The 25,350-nt window shown below is 35.2% G+C and overlaps 1 protein-coding gene across 2 annotated transcripts in view; it reads right to left on the bottom strand.

Annotated features, from left to right (window-relative positions):
- CDH19 (cadherin 19) overlaps positions 1–25,350 on the bottom strand; it is a 38,826-nt gene that overhangs the window by 7,192 nt on the left and 6,284 nt on the right. For both annotated transcript variants that reach the window (XM_026086491.1, XM_026086501.1), the window contains exons 3-8: positions 19,296–19,415; positions 18,450–18,614; positions 17,588–17,772; positions 16,108–16,361; positions 13,483–13,619; positions 8,046–8,167 (exon numbers count right to left, since the gene is read on the bottom strand). In XM_026086491.1, coding sequence (XP_025942276.1) covers positions 8,046–8,167; positions 13,483–13,619; positions 16,108–16,361; positions 17,588–17,772; positions 18,450–18,614; positions 19,296–19,415 — 983 coding nt within the window. The remainder of the gene's footprint in view (positions 1–8,045; positions 8,168–13,482; positions 13,620–16,107; positions 16,362–17,587; positions 17,773–18,449; positions 18,615–19,295; positions 19,416–25,350) is intronic.

Genomic DNA, 25,350 nt, shown 5'->3' with positions numbered 1-25,350 from the left:
GCTGGAGATGGGATCTGTGAATATACATGAATGTTACATGCACTCATAAATGTACACCTGCCATACCCAAACAAGTCTCATTGAGACTTGCTGGTGTTATAATAGGTATTAAATTGTTCTGCAAATCCGCTGCTTTGATTTTTCATCTGTTTGAGAGAGGTAGGCATTAAAACTTGGAGAAAATATGAAAGATATCCCAGATCAAAAGACAAGGGGTAAATAAAGTTTCCATTAAAAATATAAAAAAATAAAAAAAATGTATACAGTATTTGTCCTTCCCCCCCCCCCCAAGGTGAAAGTATATCATTCTACATTTGAACAAATCCCTCTATACAAAATCCATTTCCTTCCGGCCCACAAGACACATTGACATCATTCAGCTTGTATATTGCAGGTGCAGTAAGTGAGATATGATGACAAGCTCATGTGCTGAATTGTTGATTCTGGAAATTGTAACAGATTGATTATGGAACTGCTTGGTAGGTTTTTTTTGTTGTTGTTGTTTTTTCTTTCCCTCAAGAAAACAAAATAGCTTTCTCTTACAAATATGTCAAACCAGATTGCAATCTGCAAGATGAAAATCAAAATTACATTTTATCATTGAACGTTTAACATTTAACGTTTTAGCATTGAAAAGAAATCTTTCCTCTTTGTAAATAAACAACCACATTCTGGTTAATATAATTAGTAATATTTCTGATTACAAAGAGCTAATATTTGTCGCTTTTATCAGTGAATATTCAGCGACTCAAGCATCACAGCATATAATAGCCAGAGAAGATCCTCACCAATCAGGAGGAAAGCAATCTGATGCAAGACCATCAAAATTCAGAAGTGATAACATCCATTTTAAACTCAGGCTCTTTTTTGTCAGTCACCTCATGCTTGGTAGATATTTGTACCCAAGAGATTTCAAGTCTCAACTCCTCTCAGCCAGAAAGCACGAATGCTACAAGGGCTATTTTAGAAGCAAAAACAGTAGTAAGTCAATGGAAGTAGACACCAGCCTTCAACCTGTGCCTTTGAAAACCCTTTCCTGATTAAACCATTTTTCAGTCAAAGATCTAAGATTTCAACACACATTCTTTTTCTTTTCAAACAAGCTGAGTTTGATGAAAGCATCACAGCAGAGTGCAAAACGTGGTACATACCATAGAAGCACTGTGTTCTTTGCGCTTTGTCCTTTTTTTATACATGAAAATTATTTCCAATCTATATTTTGACCCCATGGAAAAATGAAGACTTTTGTGTGGGTTTTTTTTTTTTTTATTGCCACTAATGAGATGAGTGATTGCTCAGTGATGTACCTGGTAACAGTGTACAAAGAACAAAGCTTCTTGAGAAAAAGTTTTCCCTTTCTTCAGAGCAAAAAAATAAATAGCTAGGGTGATGTAAGTACACAAGTATAGGCACAAGGGTCAAGAAATCAGAGTAGAATAATAACTGATCCCTAATACTATCTTGAGAGTAAATCATCTTTTTTTTTTAATGGAATATAATTCCTAGAATATTTTAAATATCAACAGCAATAGAGACTGAAACTCTATAGATCCAGTCTAAAACAGGAACAAGTAGCACATTTTCCTAATATTATTCTGCTATATACCTCAACAAATTAAAAAGACTTTGCTGGTCTTTGCGGAAGATTTGCTGGTGACTTCATGTTTACTGCTGAAAAGAATCTTTTTATGGATATGTGTTTGTCCCTACAATTCAGGGTCAATGAAGCTAGACTCAATATACAAGTTAATACAGCAATACTGTACAGTAACACAGATGTCTTAGTCACATTAATATATTCTTATTCTTAGCTTGGCTTCTCAAGTAGGGAAGAGCACCCCGTGAATTCAGGTCTACCATACTAATGAAATACCTGAGTTGACTTATTCAGAGCTTGATCGTGTACCCCTGCTTAGCAGACTGTTTCTTCTACAGTCCTAAGATTTTCTTAAACTCAAAATGAAGTGTCTATTTGTTTATGCTTTCAGTGGTGTCTTTTTCTGTTTGAAAAGTAATGTGAATTTCAAGGAAATTTCTATGGGTGGAAAAGGGGTTAAACAGACTGTTTCAAATTTTTTTGCAAGAATTGTTGTCCATTATTTGCAATTGTTATGAGCAATTTAACATAAATCTTATGGTTGCTGGGTTAATGAATCATACAACCATTTTTCCCCAGTTTGTGTAAGGATGTAGCTTACTAAGACCCTGATTCTAAGATAAGAATCACAGAAATTTCAAATTTCCTTACTTACTGCAACTTACAAAAAATGTGTTAACTATAGATGTGATTTTTATACTCCCATTTTTCATTCTGATTAATAGTTATTTAAGCAGGTATTAGGCATAACTTTGGAAATTATATTTTTAAGTCTATCATTTTCCCCCATAAATTTTAGCTATATCTGAATCAAATCAATATAATTCTGAGGAGCACATGTCTAGCCTGAAGAAAACTTCCATTGCTTTGATCTGTCCTGTACTGTTCTACACAAACTTAAGAGTCCTTATGGTTTTCTACGCATATATGCAAGTGATTCAGGGCCAACTCTTAATGTTTATTTCTTACTATATTCTGCTAAGATTCAGCAAAACCCAGATGAGTCTATAAAATATTCAGAGAGCAACAGGCAGATCTGATTTTGCTGAGTCTGAAGGAAAAAACAGCCCAGAAAGAAGAATATATTTTTTGCAGGTTTCCTAGACTTTTGTACATCTAAACTAGGAAATTCTAGCCCTTCACCAGGGAAACTGTCATTACAGACTGAAAAATAGCACTTATTGCTTCTGAGTTAAGATTCAAAAAAACCTACTTGTTTAATGAGTAAGCAAAGAAAGGATGGTAAATGGCATGTTGCTTCTGCAGGATTATATCATATTGTTGCATTGACTTGGCTGAAATTTAATTGTTGTAAAAGTTTCTACTTCAAATGTCATTAATCTCGAAGCTTTAATAATCCAGTAGCCCATTTATAAAACTACATTTCTCTAAAACTGAGATTAATTTGGTGGATTCTTTTTGAAAATCTGATTGAAGTTTATGATGGCTTGACCTTATTCACTGTTTCTGTCCAAAAACACTGAGAACTGTGCTGGGGACAGCTGGTGTTCCTTTGAGCAAAGGTTAGTAAGACTTGTCATAACTTCACAAGAAAAGTGGTGGCCTAAGATACCTAACTTCTTGAATCCATCTGATTAGTGGACACTTTCCACCATAACATCATCAATGGTGAAATCTAAGATGTTGGTAACAGCCTTGATCTCTCAATGCTTATTTATTTTGTATAGAAGGGATTTTCCATAAACCTTCTGAATAGCTACTAGAGTATTGTTTGTCCTGCAAAGAACGGGTCATGGAGTAGCCTGAGTTCCTGATATTCTTGATGAAAATTCATTGAAAATGTATTTCCTCAATCCAAGTTGTCTCAGTGAATTGGAATTATGGAAAGATCTAGAAGGAATGGGGAAGCTTCTCTATTAAGGTCTTTTCTCTCCCCCAAGTTCAGCTTAAGGCATAGATCCCCATCTGAAAAACAGTGCTCATTAATTTTGATGCTACAGTCTTCCAAGCRTATGATTTGGAGTCCTTTGTGTGTGTTTCCATGCACAACTGTAGTATTAAAAAAGCCTTGCTGTTCCCTTTAGACAGATAGAAGGAAATAAGAACTGATTGGCTACCTCTCTCCTTCTACTTAATAATTGTATCAACAACTTTAGAAGGTTCTTGTTTGCTTTTTTTTTTCCCCTTTCCACTCAACTTCCGTCAATGAAGTGTAGGAGCTGTGCTGTGTTTTACAGGATGTAGGAGGGTCTCTCTTTTGGCCACTTCTATCCCTTTATAGAGGAGCAGGTTGGCACAACATTGATCTGAGTCCTCTGGACCTACTCCAAGATATTTCTGCTCAGCTATAAATAAAATGGTGAAGAACTCAGAAATGGAATCACTATTATCAAATTCATGCCATGACATTTAAGTTCCTTTTTTATCTTTGTTTGTATATGTTGATAAACTGTTCCTACCTATTCCATTCCTCTATGATCTGACATTGTTGAATCATGATCTGTATAAAAAAGAATAAAGAATTTGCCATGGGCCACTGAGCCCACATTCTGAAAAAGTTACACTCTGTCCATCTGCAGGTACAGCTTAGAGTAAGGGACTGCTAGAATGTATGATGTTTCCAGGGCTCCACCCACCTTTGTATACTCTAAAGCGATACCCTCCTTACTTTTCTTTCTTTTTTTTTCTTTTTTTTTTTCATCACTGCTTCTCAGATGCTTTTTGTAAATGTTCAAGGGAACAAAACAAGGTGAAATAATTATTGCCTTTCTAACCCATCAATTTAACTTCCCCTCTATCAAAAAACAATTTTACACCATGACTTGTTAGAAAGGATCTGTTTTGGCAAACTGCTAATTTTTAACATTAGTCATATACCCCTAGAAATTAATATTCTTAAATTCCCCCCCTTTTATTCTAGTAACATTTCATATTAGTACTCTTCACTTTTACAGTAACTGATGACTTTTATTATATGCTAAGTCCTGAGTAACTTTTTTTTTGTTGTTTTCTTATCTTTAATTCTAAGTGCTTAATGCATAGTCACTTCTATGGATCTAATAAAAACTACTAAGTAAGTTGCAGCATCAAAGTCAGTTCATATGTGATCCTCAAATTAAAGGAATTCAGAATTGCCAGAATAAATATGCATTAGAGAAGGCAGTGCTAATTCAAAACGTAGATGTATTTAGTGCAGCTTGTCTTCAGCCAAAACATGTTTCTTGCATGATAGGAGGAAAGACCAATATCTGCAAGGGAATTGAAATTACTATACATACAACTGGATACATTCTGGATGCTCAGCTTGCTTACATGCAGCCCACAAAGACGTTTGACATAGCTTATTTCAAGCTCTCAAGCTGCAGCTTCAGGCTGAGTCAATTTCTTAATGACTTGGGAATAAAGCATACTGGGTCAAATCCTTTCCTGCTGGGTTGTCTGTAGTTTTACTTTCAGGACAGATTTGGTCTATTTCGTTTCCTGACCAATTTCATAGATTGTCTGTAGAATTCAACAGTTTGTAGTTATTGTAACACACACATAAAGGAAAGCTATAAAGAACTAACACCACATCATGGTCATCACTTACCTTCATATACAACACAGTTATAAGGTCAGAAAGATCCAAGATGAATCAAAATGAAATCCCACATTTGGATGGCTTATAAATATAATGCTATTAGATCTGATATTAACTACTGCTACAATAGAGTAGAATTCTATTTTACATAGCAACTTTCATGCTCAAGTTATTTTGAAAATAATATATTTAGTACTTGTAGTGCAGTGAAACTGGTTTTACAATGTGCAAAAGAAAACTTTATTTGTGCATAGTATATAGCTGACGTGGATTATAGGACTGTTCAGAGCAGTAACAAAAAATGGATCACGAAAAATCCATTGGAAAAATCTGACAAACATGATGAAGGGATTTAGAATGTTGCCAAAATACCTTTTTCTTTACATGCATTTTTATTGTTAAACTCTTGTTTCAAATGATAGTCCCAAGGACCCAAATCTAATCCTTCTGTTTGAATGTCTTCCAGAGGCTAAACTAAAGTTGTCTGTACCTCACACAAAACCATAGTGCAGGGACGTTAAGATCAACATTCATTCAATAAAAACAGAAACAAAAATTTTGATAATTTTTCATAGAATAAAAAACTTCAAAGCAAGCATTTTTTTCTTAGTCTTAAGCTATTGTTTGGRTAATTAAGACAACACTTTTTAATTTGTTTTATTCATGATGGTTTTTCCCTTCTTTATGATGGCCTAGTATACTTTAGGACTATGCACAAATAATTTTCATATCACATGACTCTGCATTGCTTTAATATAAACCTGGCTGACACCAAGCAAAAGCCCTCCAAGGTCAATAAGACAGTCCACTTTTTGGCAAAATCTTTCCCCCTGCAGTGCTTTTCCTTCCTTCCTCCCAAACACTATAAGCTGGGAAGTACAAATATCTTTTGGAGTATCCTGTCAACACAGCTCAGACACAATTCAGCAGAGATAAGGAAAGGAAGTGAATTCCAGAGGTGCAGAACGTCTCGGGGAATATCCCTCAGCATGTCTTTTTCCAGTTAAATAGGAAGAGATAGATACTTTTGATATACTATTTTACTTCAATTTCTATACAAGCTCTGATCTCAACTTGTAACATGTAAGCAGAATCCTGAACTGTTTTGAATTGATTGTAGAAATATGGCCAAATTAAGATATTTAATTGTCTGATTGAGCCCTTCAATTGCTTAAACTAATTCTTCTGAAATGCAAATTGTGTTATTCAGTGGACAACCACTTTTAAACCTCTTAGCTTATAACTGATGAAAATAAATAAACATTTTATGTAAGTAAAAAGTGCAAAAATGAATAATAATTGTAAAGGAGTATTAAAAACATCAACTATCAATTGTGTTTTAAATCTTTAAATAAAATATAATCTCTGACTGTGATAGTTATGCACTTCAGTTACAGCTTCCTTTTGTTCTTCCTAAGAACATTTGTTAATAGGAAGATTATTTAGCATTGCTGTCTTTGAATAGCCTCCAAAGGCTTAGCTAATGTTGCCTATAACTCTCACAAAACTATAGCAAAGGAAAAAAAATAAATAACCCCCCCCCAACTTATTTAGAATAAGTGTTTTGTCCATCCTTTTCCTACCTCATTCAGGTGTTATAATTTTATTCAGGAATAATCCTGTATTCTATTCCCAAAGAGTTGCTTTTTATCATCATCATTATTATTATTATTATTATTACTATTACTCCTCCTCCTCCTCCTTCTCCTGCACTTTACAGTCACTCTTTCTCCAGTGGATCTTAAAATACTTTAAAAATAGCTTCATTTTTTTTCAAAAAGTAACTGCTACTGGAGTAACAGATATTATTTAACAGTAAACAACTACGCAGTGATATCAGTCTTGGAAAATAATCTACCTGCCTTTTTACATTGTAAGCAATTGCAAAACATGTCCATTTTATAAGCTTCCATACTTAATTCTGTGATATTCTGTTGAAATGAATATGTGAAATGAAACATAAATGAAAACAAAGCAAAACAACTTGAACAGGAGTGGCATGGTTATCCCAAAGGTCTCTTTTGTATGTCCAAAGAATGCTTTAGAGTAGTGAAAGAAATTAGATTTTCTATGTCTACATCTTTCTGTTCTTCATGCTGTACCTTTTTTTGTTTTACTTTTAAAAGATGTGTTTTTTACAATTTTTTTTAGAATCCTGAGCAAAGTCTGGCTGTGTGCTTGTGGCCACTTTGGGGCTTAAACTGTAAAACTGGATAATTTACGAAGATGTATAGCTGTGGAGGAAAATGAAGTTTCAGTGGTGTACCTGCGGGATTAGGAGAGCTATCCTATGTGACTGCGTTCACCTGGGAAACAACAGGGAACTTGTAAGTAGGAAATGAGGAGAACCTCAAAGGAAGGACACTTTCTTCACACAGCAATTTCGTAAGTAGCCAGCTAGGGAAGGTATTGCAAAGACCATGACTTAAAGATCTTTAGACTTCCACTGAATTAGACAGGGTTCGAATGTAGTTCACAATGAATGATTTATAACCAAAGTATTCTTAAAAAAAAAGACCCTTCTAGACTATGCTGTCTTGTTGCAGAAATCCCCAGGCCTAATTTTTTTACTTCTGTGATGTTACCGTGACTCATATCTGTCTTTTACACTGTTTGCTTCTTTCTAGAAGTTTCATTCTGTACTTCTCTATCATCAATTTTGGCAGACAAACAATGAGATGTACTAGTTTTGTTTTAGAGAGGGGAAAAAGTGCACACACATTTTCTGGAACCTAAATTTCAACTTACACATTTATCTATCAACAGAACTAATTTTGGAAATAGACAAAATACAACCTGTACTTGCAATACAGAAATAATCGATATTAGAAGGAAATCACAACACCTCTGATCACGTGTCTAGTTTATTTCAAGGAGAAAAATGGTGGTTAACTCCTTTGCACTTACCTGGCCAGAAAATGCATTTTCACACACAAATGTTTCATAGTATTTAGGGAATTCAGGTGCATGGTCATTAACATCTAGAACTTGGATGTACACATTTGCTTCTGAAATTTTTTCTGGATTTCCTAATGGTTAAAAAAAAGAAACAAATCTAAAGTTTTAAGTAATCTACTACCTATTTGAAAGAAATGTAGAAATTAGAAAACTTTACTTAATTTTTACACAGAAGAAAATAGTCACTGRGACCCACAGATACATTTTATATTGTACCTTTTTTAATATTCCTGTTCAAATATATCCCATAATATGATTTCTTATTATGTTTCTGATTGGGTTTTTGCTCCAATCTCATAATCTGAATTCCCAGCATCAATCAGACAGTGTTTTCTTGATTTGTTAGGGTTATATTTACAAAAAGTTGTGTTTTCTTTTTCCCACAAACCATCAGGTTAAATTACCATAGTATATATAGAAATACATAAGCATATTCAATACATAATACTGTATTTGTTCAGTCATTCATTTACTAGGTTGGAAACTGATTTAATGTTAAAAATAAAATCTGATCTGGATAAATTTAGTAAGGTTTTGTTCATGTGGAGCATCTCAAGCTGATGGATAGCACAATGATCAGTCACAATCCTTTAAGAAATTCTGTTACTCTTCCACTTCTTTATTATTCTGAAATATTGAAGTTTTTAGAGCAAATTTTCCCCAAATATACATACTTTCAAATCACTTCTACCACTGCTAGCCATGGAGTAATTGTAGTGGATATTCACACTTAATCCTAGTTGTCAGAAGGCTGAGACTGCTCTGAAGAACACAGTTTGAATGTGGAACAGAGCTGTTCTATCCACTGGTCTTCAAACACTTATTTGCAAAGAATTTGTAAAGAAATCTGATTTTACCCAGACATGCCTGAAGTATTACTACTGACACACTCGATAGACCGAGCTTATAGCTTTGTTCCAAGTATTATTTGCGCAACAGATTTAATTCTTAGGCATTATGTGCTCATGAAAGCTGTACTGCTTCAGTTACTTGAGTATACTCTACTGCTGTGGCTTTAGATATAAAAGTTATGTCCATATGGCTTATTCCTATTTGAAAAGGAAAATAAACCATGCCACTGTAAAGCACTTTTATTGCTGTATTTACTGCATTTACACAAGGTTTACAGCTATACCTATCTCAGACAAAGAGAATCCAGATCTAACATGATACAAAACTTGTGTATAGATTAGGCCTAAACAAAAAATACTTGCTTATGTGATAAAAATGCTCATAAATGTGTCACCTGAAACCAATAAAAGGAAAATTTGAGGGTACCAAATACCTCTTGGAAGTCTTTTGCCTATCAGTAAGGGTTTGACCTACTCACTAGGGTTTGACCCACTCAGATGGCATAGCTCTAATAAATGTCTGCTTTCCCTACAATTTAATATATTATTCTAGTGCCTAAGAAGTTTCATGTTGACATTAAAATGATTTTTTTGTTGGATAAGGACTGTTTGTTTCATTGAATAAAGTCATCTTAAGACATTTCAGGAATACTAAATAAGTTTATTTCAACCTGCTCTGTCTAAACCACAAATAGGTCATTAACAAGAATATTCATATAGTTAAAATATGCTGCATGATGTGATTACTATCACTGCCTCTGACAAGTTCTTAAGTCCTTATGGCTGTTTCTTAAGTTAGTCAAACAGACCTTTAAGAGAAAAACAAAACATTCTCCTTTTTGCCTTCCCTCTAACAGTAGGGGTTTGGTTGGTTCTTATATTGCTTTTTTATGTATAATTGACTAGTTGCTTGGAGTAAACATCTGTTTTCTTGGATCTTATGGAATCTGTGCTGATTGCTTTGAGTCTTTTGCCAAAGGAAATGGCAGTAAAAGCAACTACCACAGAGATAAAGGGCTAGATGTGCAGCAGTTTCACATTGACATTCCTCCTGTGAAATCATCAGAGCTGTTCTAATTTCCAGAAGTTTATGATCTGTCTGTGTCTTCCTAAAAATATTTTTTTGTGAGATGACATTTCTCTTGTTGAAGCCCAACATACATATGACAGGCAATGATATGGTGCTTGGTTTATTGTTTAAATAAATGTAAAAAATAGCATGTATCCTTTTTAAAAATACTACTGAGAAATTTAGGACTGGCTTGTTCAGAAGTGGCTTCTGACTGGCTTGTTCAATAAGCTTCATGGAAAACATTGGTTTTAATGCTTACCTTCAAATGCCTGCAGGAACAATCAGACAGTACCTTCCAGCCTAGAGCTGCCATTCACACATTTATTTTCTTTCACCAAATTGCCCTTCCTTTTAATTTATTTTTGGTAATGATCTTGTTTCTGTTTCCGTATGTATTTGAGTTATTTTTTATTTTGTGTTTGTTTTTTTGGTTTTGGTTTTGGTTTTTTTTCATCAGTGTGTGCTTAAGTAACAGGGAAGAAATTTCCCACATTGCTATTGGAATATAACAGTATGTCAGTTTTAAATCTTTCTGAAACCTTAGGAGTTTTGCTCTGGGAGGGAGTAACACATTGCCAAGAAACTCCTGAAATAGGTTTCCAGTAAATATTCAACAAAGGTGTTAAGTGAAGCAGAGTGACTCTCCAGTTCTTCACTGGGAGGGAAAGTAGGCAACACTTGCTTTGCCTCACACAGGAAGACAGCTGTCAGAATCTAAATACAGCTGTCTTACTCAGGCTCTACATTAAGCTAAAGACCTTTCAATGAGCAGAGAATTTCTTCATCATAATCTCCATGACAGAAATCAGTACGTGAAACACAAGATCTAAGAAAGCAGTTTGTCATCTGCAATAGGTTGTATCAGTGTAGAGAATAAGTTGATGCTTTAATGACTAGAGACCAAACTGAGTAACTCACTCAGGAGGAGAAGGGAGTTGTGTGAAAAAAAGCAGACTCTCTCTAGGGACAAAATAGAACTCAGTACTTGCAGGAGATTAACGAAAGTTTAGGATTGTCACTAGTCAGTAAAAGGAAACTTTGAATAATAATGATAATAATTAAAAAAAGAAAAAAGTTCAGTTTAGGCTAAGGCAAGTTTATGATTTGTCTTTCTTTACTTCCCGAAGGAAAGGGAGGAAGAATTTAGTGGTAAAATTAGAAAATATAGGAGTAATCCAAAACGTTAGAAGTCTGTTAATAAAAACATATTTCACCAAGGTGAGGTGACAATTAGACATTAAATTAATGACATAAACTGTGACTGATATCTCCAGAAAGCCACCAATACTGTAAACATGTATTACCTCTGAAACCCACTATGAAAAGTTTTCTGTGCGAAACCCTATGGGCAGATGATTCTGTTGACTCTTGTGGGTAAGTCTGCTTAAGACTAATAGTGCACTGTTCCACTGGACATATGAGAATCAAARGAAGCTTCAGTGAGTTGTTTCCACTGCAAATTTTTGTTGGCCGTTTATAGCTCAATTGAGAGAAAGCTGAGGCAAGCATTCCTCTTCTAGATTAATAAATTGTCTTTCAGTTATCTTTGGTTAATCACTGTCAAGTAAAGCTGATGGATTAAGGGTTTCTTGCTTTAATGTGTTGTTAGAATGCTGCTGTTTTTGCTTGAATCTTTTACTAGGTGGAAGCCGATTAACACCAAGTAAACATCAAACATGTAAGAAACTTGATTTCTCTTGAGCTAGAACTCTCCTAGGCATAAAGCAGAACAAGACTGAACAGATAGTAGGCTCCCAATGCTTGAATCTTATGTCCAACGGATTAGATCTATTTTTGGGTACTTTTGAGACATGCTATTGAGGTATGTTCCACTCTAGAAGCTTGCAATAGCAAAAGCAAGCTTCTCTCACTAACCTCTGATCCCTATCATAACAATGGGGGCAAAAGGCTTAGGCCCTGTACAAATGCCAGGACATAGTAGGCCCGCAGAGAAGTTGCTGTTGTAATGCAGTTTCAAGATTTGTCTCACCTACACAGAATATCTAGTGTGGATGAAGTCTAGTGGTGTTTTGATTTGGCTTCAGTGTATCCACAATGTCATCCACAAAATGTCTTATACGCACATTGGGATTATATTTCAAGGAATAAAATGCCACTAGTTGATAATATAAATCATTTCAGGTATGCCCAAACCAAGGTGACCTAACTTCAATGCTTTGAATATAATTTTATAGACAGTGACCTTACCATTGTTGAAGAAATAAAGAATATGAAGAGAATGAGGGCTCAGTCTCTCTACAGTAACTTTCATTACTGTAAAAGATCTGCTTCCTTTTACGGCAGGAGACACTTATTCATTTGTAACATTTGGTCCTTTCCTTTTTTATTGTTTAGCTAAACAGAAAAGTCCAGACCAAAGTCATCCTGCTGTGTTTCCATAGAGCTATTCAAGGCAGGACAAAAATATGCCAGAGATCCATTTTACCATCACCTGCCAGCTGTCCAGCAATGTGAGAAGTAAGATACACTTATGTTTAAAAACTCACAGAGAAGCTGAAAGGAAGGTAACACTATCAATTCCCAAACACAAAATGGAGACTCCAGTGAATATTGCTAATGACTATCCTATATTAAACTTCTAGCCATACTATTCTGACCTATATAGAGAAAATATTTCTCTTTAGCACAGTGCAATTGATGAATATATGTTTAAACTGGTCTAAACAATAAATAGCATTAAACTGAGATTCAGGATGAAACTAACATATTAAAAATATTTGGCAAAATTTGTTTGACCTATTCATAGGCCTCCAGTTTCAATTTTTTTTTTTTAATCATTCCTAAGAATGGATGGGATTAGGTTTTTTAAATAGTATCCAAATAATCTTGCTAAACTGCATTATAAATCAGTAGCTGTTAATTTTCTAGAGTGATGTCCCAGAGTCAGGCAACTAGACAACCAAAAGCACAAACAGAAGTAATTTGCATTTGGCTTTCAAACAAAACTGACAGGTGAAATCTATATGAAGGATGCTTCACAGATTTAATTGTCACTGAAGAGAAGTCTAGCTGACTTAGGCCTTACATTCACAATTAATTTGAGCCACAGTTTCTGACTGGAGTTAAATTAGACCCTGGCTAATTTCACACTAGTCAAAAATCTGGTGTGAAATTAACCAGGGTCTAATTTAGCAGAAGATCTTGCACTGCAGGAGCAATTCATACGTTTCAGTGTAACTTGAAAGCATTGCAGTCTTGATCCTATTACAATTTCCTTTCTTTTTTTTATAAGGTCATCTTTTATGATAAAGCACAGGACCTTGGAGTTCAAATACATTCTGCTTCTATTTAACTAATCATTTTAATAATGCTCCTTAACGTAACAAGCAACAGTAATATAATGAGAAAGAAGCGTGTATTCTCCATGTAAAGAAAGCATATTCAGATGATAATTACAGTATGCAGGATATAAAACACAGTGTTCTTTAAGTTTCTTACTCACTTGTTTCTGTGGCTGTAACAGTTATGTTGTGCCAAGCAGCTATCTCTCGGTCCAGAGGTTTAGTTGTAATGATTGTTCCATTGTGTTCATTGATGCTGAACAATCTCTTTAAATACATGCCATGGACAATAGAATACCTGCACCAAAAAAGTAAAGAGATTCCCTAATACTGAAATGTTCTGTCAGAAAAAAGGACCTATAAAGCTATTGTCAGTTGAGAAAACAGACCTGTGCATATATACATATAAATATGTGCTGCAACAACTCAGAAATCATGAAAAATGTACGCTTATAAACATTTAAAATTCACTGCTGCTGAGATCAAAGCTCTTCTTTTTACAAAACTAAATATGCCTCAGATCTATATTAATGTGAACTGAATCAGAAATGCATTATTCATTCTTATTTCTAAGTCAGGCTCACAGCAGGTGAATGACTTCGTTGAAAAGAAACAGCAAAAGTGCCACTTGTGAAATGAATAACACTAACAGCTAAGCGGAGGTATAATGGTAAATCCATTTTGTCATTGCTGACATGCTCTGATGCTGAGGGAATGGGCATTAGAAAGAAAGAAAGACAACTATCTGTAATGAGGTGTCACCAAGCCAGGGTACACAATCTTAACATGAGAGATGACTGCAAATGAGTCCAGGGTTCCAGAGTCTTAACTTAAAGGATCTGGATGCTATGTCCATATGTGGACATGCACATGCATACATACATACATATATACACCCCATTCAATTTGGTAAAGTTTAATCCCGTGTCACAGGCCAGCAAGGAACTGAAAAAAGACACCAAAGATATTGGCTCAAATGGAAAGGATATGTACAAATATTTTTCATGACATATAAAAAAGAATGTGTGTCACAGTTCCTCGCAGAATCTATTTCATGGAATTAAAATCTGTTTCAATAGTTGAAAGATTCTTACTGTTTCTGTTTGGAATTCCCACATTTAATTATTCCCTCTTTTATTCTCTCTTTCATTTTTCTTGATAATATCCTTCCATCTCATGTTGGCACTCAGGACTCTAGCTCAGATTATGTGCCAGCAGTTGGATGGCTCTCTTGCTTATTATTTATAGTTACCTTTCAGTCTGTTTGGAAAATCAGCAAGATGGTAAATTAAAGAACCATCATAACATAGTCAGAGATTGTTCTTTTCATTTGAAACAAAGGATTGTCATTTATAAACCTCTATTTTAGGGTTTTACACCTCAATCTTAAGTATTTTCTATTTATGTGAGTGTTTCTCATCCTCCTCATTGAAAGCTTGTTTAGGGTTTTGTCATTGTTTTTCTTTGTTGTTTTGGTTTTATTTGTTTTTTGATAGATAATTTTCAGAAAATCTATGCTGGATTTTTTTAAGTATTTTTCATTATTGAAATAGTGTGGTTTTCTTGCATGTTTTTGTTTCTTTTATTTATTTGAGAACTGGGGTCCAAAATGCAACACAGATGTTTTTCCAAGCTATAAGTAAATGCTCTCATTTGCGATAGTGATGGTTTAGAAATTGGATGCATATGTGTGGTACTTTTCCCAATAAACTCATCTTTGTATTAAAAATGCCTAGCTTTATTTTAAAAAAACTCAGTGGTGCAATATACACTTAAGAGTAATGGGGCTATACAGACATACTCACTTCATAACAAACTCCATCAAAATATTTCGGATTCACAGATATGCATTGTATTTACATGTTTTGTAGGAGATACTGAAGCATCTGAATAAACAACAAACCAAATCCAACTGTTTTGAAAAAAGTGCAGGTATATTTTTATTCTTATCTAATTTAACCTATGACTAGCTTACTAAATAACAGTAAATTGGTATAAAAACAAAGCAAATGGTATTGCATTAACGATACTTCTGAAGCCTGAATTATAGATAACAGTATGATTCTTTTGCTATTAGGAATCTGTTAAATTAATCCACATACCATAAGTTATTTTGCATCTCACATGTTTGTCCCTGTATTCCAGGTTGTCTAAATTGCACAGTACATGGTGACATCAAGTAACTCGACCAGCTATTTTAATTATAAATCCCAAGTAGTGATTAATTACCTATTTCCTTCCTTAAGATACAGCAAAATGAGTTTATAAAATTAAAAGCCTGTGGGATTTATAWATATATATATATAAAATATCTCTATGGGGCAGCTGTGGTAACTGCAGGGAACTGGTGAATTTTGGTCGTGCTGAGAAGGGTAGATTCCCATTGAGATGTTCTGTTTCTCTCTTCCACCAGTGACTCCATCTCTTCTTTTCTCAAAAAGTAATTGGGAACAGATTGGAAAACCTCAAGGCACTTGCAGTTTTGGCTATGGTACCCTAGTTCTGCTGTTATACTACAACCTCTCCCAGTCCACTATTTTAAACACTGTCCCACTTCAAAGTGATTGTAAAGATGCACAAACAAAGCTAATTTATTCAGTTTTTTTGCTAGGGGCCAGGATTTAACCGAGGGTAATTTAGGTTATCACAATGAAAGCACACTTAATTGTAATCATGAACCAAAGAAAGGAACCCTTGAAGTTTATGTCACAAAGCTAGTCCTTGGTGCCTTTGGACATCCCAACTGTATTTATGTATGAGGCCTATTCATGTTTTAAGTTAGATACCTGACTGGGCTGTCATCATTGTCTGGATCTCTAGCAGTTACAACGCCTACCAATGAGCCACTCACAGCCCCTTCAGCAATCTCCATCACATAGTTCTCCAAGGTGAAAACTGGAGGTTCATCAACATCTTGCACATTGATTTTGACAATGGTTGTGTCTTCAAATGGTCCTTCTTCCAGAAAACGTTCATCAATATACCTGTTGACAACTTTTGCTCGAACATTATATCTCCTCTTGCTCTCATAATCCACCCTCTGTTAAGAAACAAAGTGAAATTTGGAATCTTTCTTTGTTCACATTTGAAAATTAATAAAAAATCAATATCTGGTGTGAGATTAAAGCCAAAATRGTGATATCTTCTTTCTGAATGTTTTATATGCAGTTTATTCCAAGATTTCTTTTTTAACCCTAAAAACACTCTAACAATTATTTTGTGGCATACTTTATTTGGCTTTCACTGCTAAAGATTGATTTCCTTGGCATGGAGGCTTGCTTTATTGTTAAAGTTAAACAACACTGTGATAGAAGTCTTCCCATAGAATGTCAGTCATAAGCAAAACAACTTTCTCTCTTGGTACTCCTATTTCCAACCAATGTAGGTGGAACTTTAATGAATGTTATTCTTGACTTTTGTATAAACAATGGCAATCAGTTAATCTGCAGGAGTTAAACTGAATTTCTTAAAATTTAGTCTCTAAAAGAAATAAATTCCAGGAGGTAATAAAGAATTTAACAAACACATAGTTATATTACTATTTTTGACAGTTGTTATCCTCTCTAATTAAAACAAGAAATATTAAAGAAATATCTTCCTGCATTGTAATAAATCCAAATAGAAAAAAACCAAAATTATAGCTTTCAGTTCTTCAAGGTCCTGGATTTCACTAGTGACTATTGAACCGTATCATCATTTCAGACCCAGAATATTTCCTCTTCCTTTATGATACCAAGATAAATCATACAGTAAACAAAAGCCTCTTAAATATCTTAATTAATAAGTCTAGCATATTTTGAGTGTTTTTAGTATATTTTAAAAGCTATGTCATGATAACTTTTCCGCTCAATCCACTGTGTATCTCAGTATCTTAATACGTTTTGTCTTCAGTTAAATTAACAGGAAGCTTTGGAAGGAAGGAAATAGTGTGTACCTTTTATTGATGAAGATTTTACAGATTTTGCAGAAGAGAGAGAGAACATTTTCTCTCAATAGGATACACTGTTATTCATATCTGGGAATAAAATTAAAATACTTCATCTGTCAGTACTGCATTTAGCCAGTAACAGGAATGAGGCAAAAAAATAAACAAAAGGAAAACCATATTTCTTTCTTTCCCCCTAATATTCCCATCAAATCATGAAGCCTGTAGAAAGAAAAGCAATAGTAAAATCCAAAGGAATAGGCACTTTTAAAATCTCTTGCTTGTTTGAGGAGGTTCTTTCCAGTATTTAGAGATGTTCGAGTAGGTTTCTGAGATCTCACCTTTTTTAATAAAATAATTCCTTCTTGAGTCTCATTGTCAGTAATGATGTCAAAAACATCTGTGCTATCTCCTTCAATGAAATAGTTCATGGCTGCATTCTCCCCTATGTCGCTGTCTTCTGCCATGAGTCTGCCTATGGTAGTGCCCACAGGAGCCTCTTCAGAGATGCTCATGTAGTAGAGTCCTAAAGAAACATACACTGACACAATTCAGTGATCTACCTGGTTAATAGCCATTATAGCTATGATGGCATGAGGCTATCAGAAAGTTGGGGAAAGGCACTAGCTTTTATTAGACGCACTGAGGTACTTTGGGGGCCGAGGAAGACAACCTTTCCACCCATGAGTCCTTCTCTCCCAGCCCCTCTTTAGGAGTAAATGAAGGGCTGAAGTGCATAAACTACAGCACTATGAACAATCAGTGGAGGGCAGCACTTCCCAACTGCATGTTATTAGCTCCTACTGCCAGCCCAACTGGCAGCTCTCACATCACTGGAAACTCCCTGGACTGAGATTTCCGACAAGATTACAGAATCCTTTTAGCAAAGACTGAAGAAAGGAGAGAAAGAAGGGGAGTGAAAACAGTGCTAAGTATCTCACTGCTCAAATCTTAGGCTTAGGTAGTGCAAACTATGTGGAAAGAAGTTTAGGAACTCCGTTGACTCCAAAGGCTAGTGATAAAAACAGGAGCCAGAAGTCTTTGGACAATAGTGGAGGTGTTTGCTCTATTTGGAGTTTGAACTTTTCTGTTGAAATTTGTGATGCTGAAGACAAACACAGACAGACCTCAGTGAACTTAATAGAGCTACAGTAGATCTAAATTTCCTCAAGTCTTCAACAACTGTCAGTAGCCTATACTCACGCTGTTGAAATTTAGGTGCATTGTCATTGATGTCAGAGAGGTTGATGGTAACAGTGGCTGTTGCTGAAAAAGCCCCTGCTTGTCCAACCATATCTTTGGCTTGGATGATGACCAAGTACTGATCCTTTGTTTCTCTATCCATTTGGGAAGACATTCTGATAACCCCTAAAAATGAAAAGTACATTTTTAGGGCCCTGACATATAATAGTCACATTTTTCCCCAAATCTGACTACATAATAAGGGTATAAAATGCATCATTGGACACAGTTATGAATTTACACTCTAGATAGTGCACAGCACACCTGTCCTAACGCTGGGAATTAGCACTCTTGGCAACATCCAAGCTGTATGGTGTATCCATTCTGCAGCATGGTAAGAGTACTGGTCCCATCACTATACTAGGGAGCAAAACACACCATATCTCTCTTCTACTATATGTAACCATTTTTCTTTCCCCAAAATCAGGATTTTCAAGGGATGTTACATATCTGGGGTGACGACTTCTAATACACAGATAAGAATGGCCACATAATGAGCTTGAGAGCTGTTAACTCTGAAGCGCTCCTGGGTCCATTTGTTGGATAGGGTACTCAGAATCGAACTCTGTTTTCTTTAGCAAGATCGTTTGCTAAATAAATTGTTGATTCTCTAAAGAGAGTGAGAGAATGTCTCATTTAAAAAAATGAAATTTTTAAAATGTGGAAATTATGCAAAGACATACAAATGTAGGATGATAGGAGTTGATATTTGTGTTGAACTGAAGAAAGAAAATGCCTGTTTCTGCTTACATCCATTTTATGATATTTTACRGATTGATTTCGGCTTACAAGGGTATTCTGCAGTACCTGTCTTTGGCTCCACAGAGAAATAAGGCTGTCCCTGAATGAGACTGTAAAGCAGACGTGCACTATTCCCATAAGAAGGATCATCACCATCTGTAGCTGTTACCTGTGTAACAGATGTACCTAAGAAAAAAAAAATATATATGTACATTAAACATGTAAAAATACTCATTTAAATTACTTATTAAGTTTCTATGGATTACCTACAGGTTTACTTTTTTGAACCATTGCCCATGCATCTTTTTTGTATTTTTTTGCTATTATCTCTTTTTGGCCTGTTTCATTTTGTATAAGTTACTTCATAATTACACAGCATCAAAATTTTAAGAACCTTTTAAGACACCACTTATATTAGCAAATCGTCCTGAAAATGTTCAGGAGTAAATGACACCTTCTAAAATTCATCATTAAACAGGGAAAATGTTTCTTCAGCAGCTCTTTTGGTTCCATTCAAATTTTCAATTAAAATAAAAAGAAATAGCATATGAATTTTCAATGGTATCTTTATTTATATTGCTTAAAATACTATATATCTTACTCTTTTTATCCTAATTTGTAATATCTGAATGGAGCATAGCAAGATATTTCCCCTCCCCTTGTAAACTCTTCAAAGTATTTTATGAAAGTTTCCCATAAGAATAAGAAAACAAAACCAGCTTATCAGCAGTATGACCACCGCATGACTGAAAGAAATAAATTGTTAACAAGCAAAGCAGCCAAGAAATATAACAAGGCTCTTATAACGTTTTATATTCTTGAGTCTTTAATGAGCCTTTCCCAGTGCCAAAGACATAGCAGAATCAATCTGCAGAACATGATTTCATCTCTGGCTAGTAGTCAGTAATATCCTAGAGCCAAGATTAGCAGCAATCTCATGGGGCCATCAGTGCTGATTATCTTTTTAAAGGAAATAGTCATAGTAGCATCATTTTATAATGTAATCATTATTTTTGTCCATTTTTCTCACCTAGGTTCTGCATAAATACACAAATATCACTTCTCCTGAGGGAGAGCAGGAAATCAAGCTACTTTCTAAAACTTTCTAGCATATGTTCACATGGTTGCACCTGAATACCAGTATAGCTATATAGCTAAGTTGGAGGAGAAAAGAAGAAGACATGATGGGGTGAAAAGTGTTTGGCCAGAAACACCTTTACTATGGCAAACTGAAAGTTTATACTTGTCCCTGGTAAAAAAAAATATATATTCATTTCTGATCTTTCTAATAGTTCAATAGTTTTATTTGTTAATAGATCTGAAGAGGGCTTTCTAATGTAAAGTATGCTGAACTTGGTGAACAAAATATTTTGATTATTTTCAGAAGCGTTCCTTTTTTTGTTTTCTGTCAGCCTACATGTTTCTCAGCCTACATGTTTCTACATGTTTAGTCTACAGAACTTCAAGTGATTTTATAATGCATGCTATCTTCCCTCAGAGTGCAGGTACACTTTGGAGTAAAGTGTTACTTATTGCTACCAAGTTTAAGAGTGAGATACCCTTAAAAACATACCAATGATACCAATTTTCTGACATATACGTTATACACACACACACACACACACACGCGCGCGCACACACACCTATGCCAGAAATATGGTATTTATTTGTGTGTGTGTGTGTGTGTGTGTGTGTGTATCACTTCCTATTGCTTTGGAGAAATGTGAAAGATAAAATGACAGACTAATCAGGGCATATATATTCTTCATAAGTAACAATATTCCTTAATAAGACTGAAGAGTAAAGGAAACAGAAACACCCATCTGTTAACTCCATATCAGTGTGGTCAGTGGAAACTGTTCTATTTTAACTAACAAGAAGTTCATGCTCTAAGATAATTCAGCATGAGGAGAACACAGTTGTTTTGAAAAAAAAAAAAGAGTGCTAGTTAAGAAGGGTTCCAGCACTGTGGATAATCCAAGGTACAGTCTGTTATAGATGCCTCTTTCTGATATAGAAACCCAAATGTGAACAGTGAAGTTCAGAAATGGACTGTTTATGGCACCATGTTTAACAAATAAGGAATAAGATACAACAAAAAAGAATATATGAATGCAAAGTTGATTACAGCTTTTTGAATCTCACTCATTTAAAGGCAGATTTTTCTACACAGTTTCTATTCATTAAAAAGAAATCCTGAAACTAAAATGGCATTTGATGCTTCTCTAAGCTCCAGCCTACTTTGCTTCCTTGTTGATTCTTCCAGAGTGTGGCAGAGGGTGGAAGTATGGCATTTGTATGAGTGGACTTAGTGAGATGCAGCAGGGAAATGGAGAGATAGGCAAACAAAGGGTATCTAGTAAGGAAAGAACAGGTTTAGAGGATAAGAAGAATGTTTGTCTCCTGCATTCTCAGTAGGAAGACTTTATTTTAAAATTGGGGTGGCAGGAGACCACATAAAGGCAGGGCTGTGGGTTCTCTCATTTCTTGAGGACAGAGATCTCATGATCATGATACAAAGCTCTAAATTAAATATAGATTGAGCAGTGGGCAGGAAAAAAAAATGTTATCCCAAGATTATATATATTTTTTTTCAGTTTTTAATTTCACATTGCCATGAAACCTATTTTTCTATCCATACTAAACAAAACAAACAATTTCCTGAATGGAACCATGCTTACCTAGACATTTGTTTTTGAGTGATAAAAATTACAGTGCTAATATTATGCTCTCAATAACTCTGAAAACATGTTTAAGGCATTTTTTTTCACTCCTTGTTTGGGAGGAAAATAATTGAGCAGATTCAAAAAACGTATTTTGAAACAATCAACTAGCACATTTTTTAAAAAAAGCACCTCCTGACATTCCAGGCATGAAATGTCATAATTGACAATCTAATTATGATAGCACTTTGCATCATTTATGTGCAAAAGGATATGATGCCAAAGAGGCAAAATAACTGAATATGTCTGTGGGCTTTAAAACATATATATTTGAATAAGGGAGTCTGTGTGACATTGATATGAAGTTTATCCCCAAGTATGTCTTAAGTGCACAGAAATGTCTTAAGCTAGATAGTAAACATGTTTACACTTTCTTTAATTTTTATTAGCATCTATTTGAAACAAACTACTTTTTGCTGATTGTTGTATAGGATTTTTCTTTGTATTACTAGAGCTTTGGTTTTGTCCCTCTTGAACAAAGCATAACAGCGTAATTTATATCTTGCAGCTCATTAGGTAAACTATAGGGCACTCATGTACGATATAGTTATTCGTTTTTCTAACTACAGCCTGAAATCTATAAAAAGATTAAGTACTGATATATTATTGCACCTGACTCTTAACCATTCCATCAGATATACTACGTTTGTACAAGTTTAACAGCTATATGGGAGGTACTTAATGTAAAATCATACAAAATGCCTGAGGGAAAACCAGTCTTGTACTCCCAGAAGAGTCCATTTGCTGATACACTTTTCATTTACTGTGACACTCAAATATAAAATCCTAATAAAATTTAATACTGAAGATAAAGGAGAGCTAAGAAAGAACTAAAAGGTATTCTAATTTGTTGTCACATTGGTATATGTATTGATATTTGTACCTAACTTTAGGCAATTTTTTCTAGGGAAAGGTTGGACAGGTTCTGTGAGGCAAGTAACACATGTCTGGCTGTGAATTATTCTCTCCTTGCTTTCTTAGTTTCAGACACAATGTTTACTAACAGTGAACTGCTTTCGCAAGTGTTGACCACACTTCTTGAGCATGTTTTCTGTAGGAGAATTACTAGGAGATCCCACGTCTAGGATCATTGAGCCGAACTGTTGCTAGAGAGCTCTGCAACGGAGCGAAGGACAAAAATAAGTCTCTCTGTTGGGCTATATCATCTAAACTAATTCTGGTCTACACCCTTACTAAGCCAAAAGAAATTCTAGTTTGTGGTGAGAGAAGCACTGAGAAGCACTAATATAGTGAATCAGTACGATATTGATGTTGCAAATTTTGGTTGCTTACTGTTTCCATCTGTTGGGAAGTTAGAAAGCTTATTCTAAGGATTAATCCCTTAGGGTGCATATTGAAAGAAGTTTCCCTTCAGAAGTACAGACCCTACACTTCAAGAGCCAGGGTAAGTTAGCCCAGAAAGAACTTCRTGGTCTGGCTTGGCTGTTTCATGTATTGGAGCTGCCTGATTTTAAAGCCGGACAAGGTACCTTCACATTATGTTATAGTTGAGACACACCCAAAGCAATTGTGTGTCTTACATGAAACAAAGTATTTTCCACCACAATGACTGGTATAAAGGGGACTATATAACACTCCCCTCATATTCTATATACCATACATACACACTAATATACACATTAGTGTACTAGTGTGCATATGGCAGAAGTAGGTGAAAGAATAATTTCTAAAATAATGATGGAATTAATGCTAAAGAGGTCAAAGATAGAAGTGGTATAGAAAATATTTCAAGATATGTAAGAGTTGACCTAGATTCACATATCATACACTGGGTAGTGACAAATCTGTGAGTTTACTATTTCAAGCAGTCTGTGTCTAAGGGGATGCACACAGGGAGCTAGTCTTATTTTTTACCCATTCTGACAAACTGAGAGAGGAGTGTTACTTCTTTTTTTCTTCTTCTTTTTTTTTTCATTTCATATATTTTTACATTTTTTATGGAATCTGTTTTGTCATCTTACAGGAATATCACAAAATAAAATAAATCTTTTACAGTTTAGTTGATTTTATGCAAAGTTACATGGTATTTTCAGAATATAAATGTATAAGAGATGATTCAGGAGATTGGATAAAGGCTGCTGAACCTTCCATTCTTAGGTTGTCAGTTTGTAGCCAACCCAAGTCAGTCCAAATTGAAGACTCTCATCTGACAACTGCTTGTTGATGGTTTCAGGTGAGAAACAGAGGTATATGGGAAAAGGTTACTACTGCTGTATTTGGCCATAAGTATCATTCTAACTGGCAAGTTCATCCAAGAAGACAAGATCTCTTCTCTTTATGTTTGTGTTTGTTTTTGGTTTTGTTTTTAAGATGCAATTATCCACTCTTCTTTAAGACAGAAGCTTTCTGGAAAGATAAAGTAGGAAGGATTTCAGAAATGAATTGTTCATATAGTTGTTTGAACGGTTACAGTTCTGGGTGAGTATAAATCAAGTCACATGAAATTTTTAAAAAGAGACCAACTGCCTAATAACAACACTTTACCACAGGAAAAGAAAAGACAAAAAAAAATTGTTAAAGTCCTAAATCTGTGTAACCCCAGATAAAAATACCCAGATGATCCTATGCAACAAACTAGCCCCTTTATTATAATGGACACATCAAAAAAACAAAAAGGTACTTGGCAGGAGACCTTTCTTCTCATCTCCTAACTTGGGTGAATGATCCAGTTATATGGGCCAGAAGTACCCTCTGATCCACTGGCAAATTGTGTTAGAAACTGAGTTATGTGACCAAAAGCAGGGCTATTCTAAATTTGTGTTCTTTCTTATAAGTTCAAATGCTGAAGTCTTGAGTGTGGGATAATGGTCTGTGATTATCTGTGATCCTCCCTGCCGTGGGGTAAACAGTGGATACAAGGGGTGATTTGCGGCCTGMTGCCCATGCTGGTGAGGGGTGAGGCAACGCTCAGGGCGAGGCAGAGGTCTCACCACTCCACATTGCTCTACCCAAAATGACACCTGGGGTGAGGCGGGAGTCTTGCAGCCTGGTGTTGTTGACAGGGGCAAAAGAAAAAAAAGGCCATCAGCCATTGACACCCTCTACTGAGCTCRACAAGGACCAAACATCCCATAGTCTTTGACTCAGCCCCACCTCGCCAAGAGATGCATAAACGATTCAGTGCATAAATGATCCTCCATTTCGAGGACGAGAACACCAACCTACAGATGGGCCGACGGGCCTGGAACTCTCTCCTCCCCAAACAGGGACGCCTTTTTGGTAAGGTTTGCGCCTCCGGCAACGTCGGACGTTACCCCAGGAAAAATACCATTGTTGAAAGCGCTTAATTATCAGTTTGAGCTCAGAAAAAGTAGAATTTGTTGCAGTAAGTGCATTTATCACCGGCAATCCTGAACCTGTTGATCTGTCGCTTTAAT

This window comes from Apteryx rowi, unplaced genomic scaffold (genome assembly GCF_003343035.1).
Source record: "Apteryx rowi isolate R43461 unplaced genomic scaffold, aptRow1 scaffold_1190, whole genome shotgun sequence".
Classification (NCBI taxonomy): domain Eukaryota; kingdom Metazoa; phylum Chordata; class Aves; order Apterygiformes; family Apterygidae; genus Apteryx; species Apteryx rowi.
The sequence above is the reverse complement of the archived record's forward strand: the minus strand, read 5'-3'. Positions and strand labels throughout refer to the sequence as shown.